General features: G+C 49.5%; 1 protein-coding gene across 1 annotated transcript in view; it reads right to left on the bottom strand.

Moving 5' to 3' along the window:
- The window catches only part of ALX1 (ALX homeobox 1), a 19592-nt gene extending 18804 nt beyond the window's left edge, over positions 1-788 (bottom strand). Inside the window, exon 1 of the mRNA XM_014963511.1 lies at positions 416-788. Within this exon, the coding sequence (XP_014818997.1) occupies positions 416-647 (232 nt within the window). The 5' untranslated portion in view covers positions 648-788. The remainder of the gene's footprint in view (positions 1-415) is intronic.
- Between the last annotated feature and the right edge of the window lie 821 nt (positions 789-1609).

A 1609-nucleotide genomic window follows, 5' to 3' on the forward strand; every position in this document is an offset into this window, starting at 1 on the left:
GCGGGCTGTAGCCGCCTGCTCGGCGCGGAGCTCTCCCGTGGTGGCGGCGGCGGGGACGAGCTGAGGGAGCCGGGCCGGGGCCGGGAGGCAGCGACCGGAGGGGCAGAGCGGGAAGAAGTAAGAGCGAGCGCTTTGAAGTACGTGATCGCCTTTTCCAGTCGAATTTATTAATAATAATATTATTGTTGTTGCTGCTGCTACTTCTACTACTACTGTTGTTGCTGTTGTTGTTATTGTTATTATTGTTATTATTATTTCCTACCACCTGGCAGCCCCTCACATGCCCGCACCCAAAGGCTGTGCCACCACCTTTGCTTTCGGCGGGCAGGAGGAGAAGCCCCAGCCTCCCTTGTCCATCTCCAAGGAGGGCAAAGCGCAGGGGCTCTGCCAGAATTACCCTGGGATGGCGACTCACCGTTGTTGTCCTGGCAGGGTGATGTCCTCTCCAGCCTCACATGATGCTCAGCCCTTTGCAGAGGGTTGAAGGCCTGCACGCATTTGCTGCCTGACGTTTTGCTATAAAAGGACTCATTGTCCAAAGTTTCCATAACGTGCTCCAAAGTGCCTCCTGCTCCCATGTAAAAGTCACTGTTCTTGCTCGGCTGGCTCTTCAGGGCAAACTTCTCGCTCAGAAAATCCATAATCATCTAAGGCTGCTTGAGAGCCTCTTCCCTAGACAGAGGCTGGACTGTGAGCAGAGGAGGGAGGGAGAGTGCGTGAGTGGATGGGAGGGAAGGAAGGAGGGAGGGAAAGACGTTCAGAGCTCAGGGAGCTGTTTTGCCTCTGAGCCTTTGATTTGTCTTGTCTTGAAAGGGGGAACCCGAAGTTGCTTTTATATCTTGAAGCTCAGCAGGGCTCCTTATGCAACCTCCCATTTCTAATGAATATGAAAATAGGCAAGCGGTGTAACTCCACCCCAGGTCCCCCAAGACCTAATCCCAACACAGGAGGGAGTTCCAGGCCCATTTTCGACAGACAGATCCGTTTCAGACAGACAGACGCACACAAGCATGCGAGGAGGGTGAGGGGAGTCAGGGAGGGAGAGAGGACACATGAAAAGGACATTTCCCCTCTGCAACCTTTTCGCATTTCTCCAGGGATCCTGGAAAGAGAGTAATCCCTCGCTTCCCTCCCTCTCCCCCCGAGCTCCCTGAGAGGCTTAGAGCAAGGTAATTTCAGGGGCACATACCCTCAAGTAAAGGATCTTCTTTAATCAATTTGACTGATACCTCGGTAGCTGCAGTCCTGTTCTCTGGAGCCGTAAAATTAAGAACCGGTGTTCCTCCTTTATTAAACAGCTCAGAAGTTTGGTCCTAGAGTTAAAGAGAGACAGAAATATTACAGGCGGTTGTTTGTGTAGCGGGAATGGAAAATAGAGGAACTTAAAACTAGAAATCTCTCACATCAGAAACCAGCCTAAAAGAGAATTTGGCTGCTATCAAACAGAACTCCAGTCTGCCTCTCTGTGTGTATGTGTGCAAAGCGGTTAAAACAGGTCCTTTATTTTAAATCTCCTGAAATATTATCACTACCGACTTGAAAAAAAAATACAGTTTCTAAATGAAAGTATTAAAACAGAGTCTTAGGTAATAAAAAGAAAAAGAAATGA

The sequence above is a fragment of the Calidris pugnax genome, unplaced genomic scaffold, assembly GCF_001431845.1.
Source record: "Calidris pugnax isolate Ruff unplaced genomic scaffold, ASM143184v1 scaffold44, whole genome shotgun sequence".
In the NCBI taxonomy this organism is placed as follows: domain Eukaryota; kingdom Metazoa; phylum Chordata; class Aves; order Charadriiformes; family Scolopacidae; genus Calidris; species Calidris pugnax.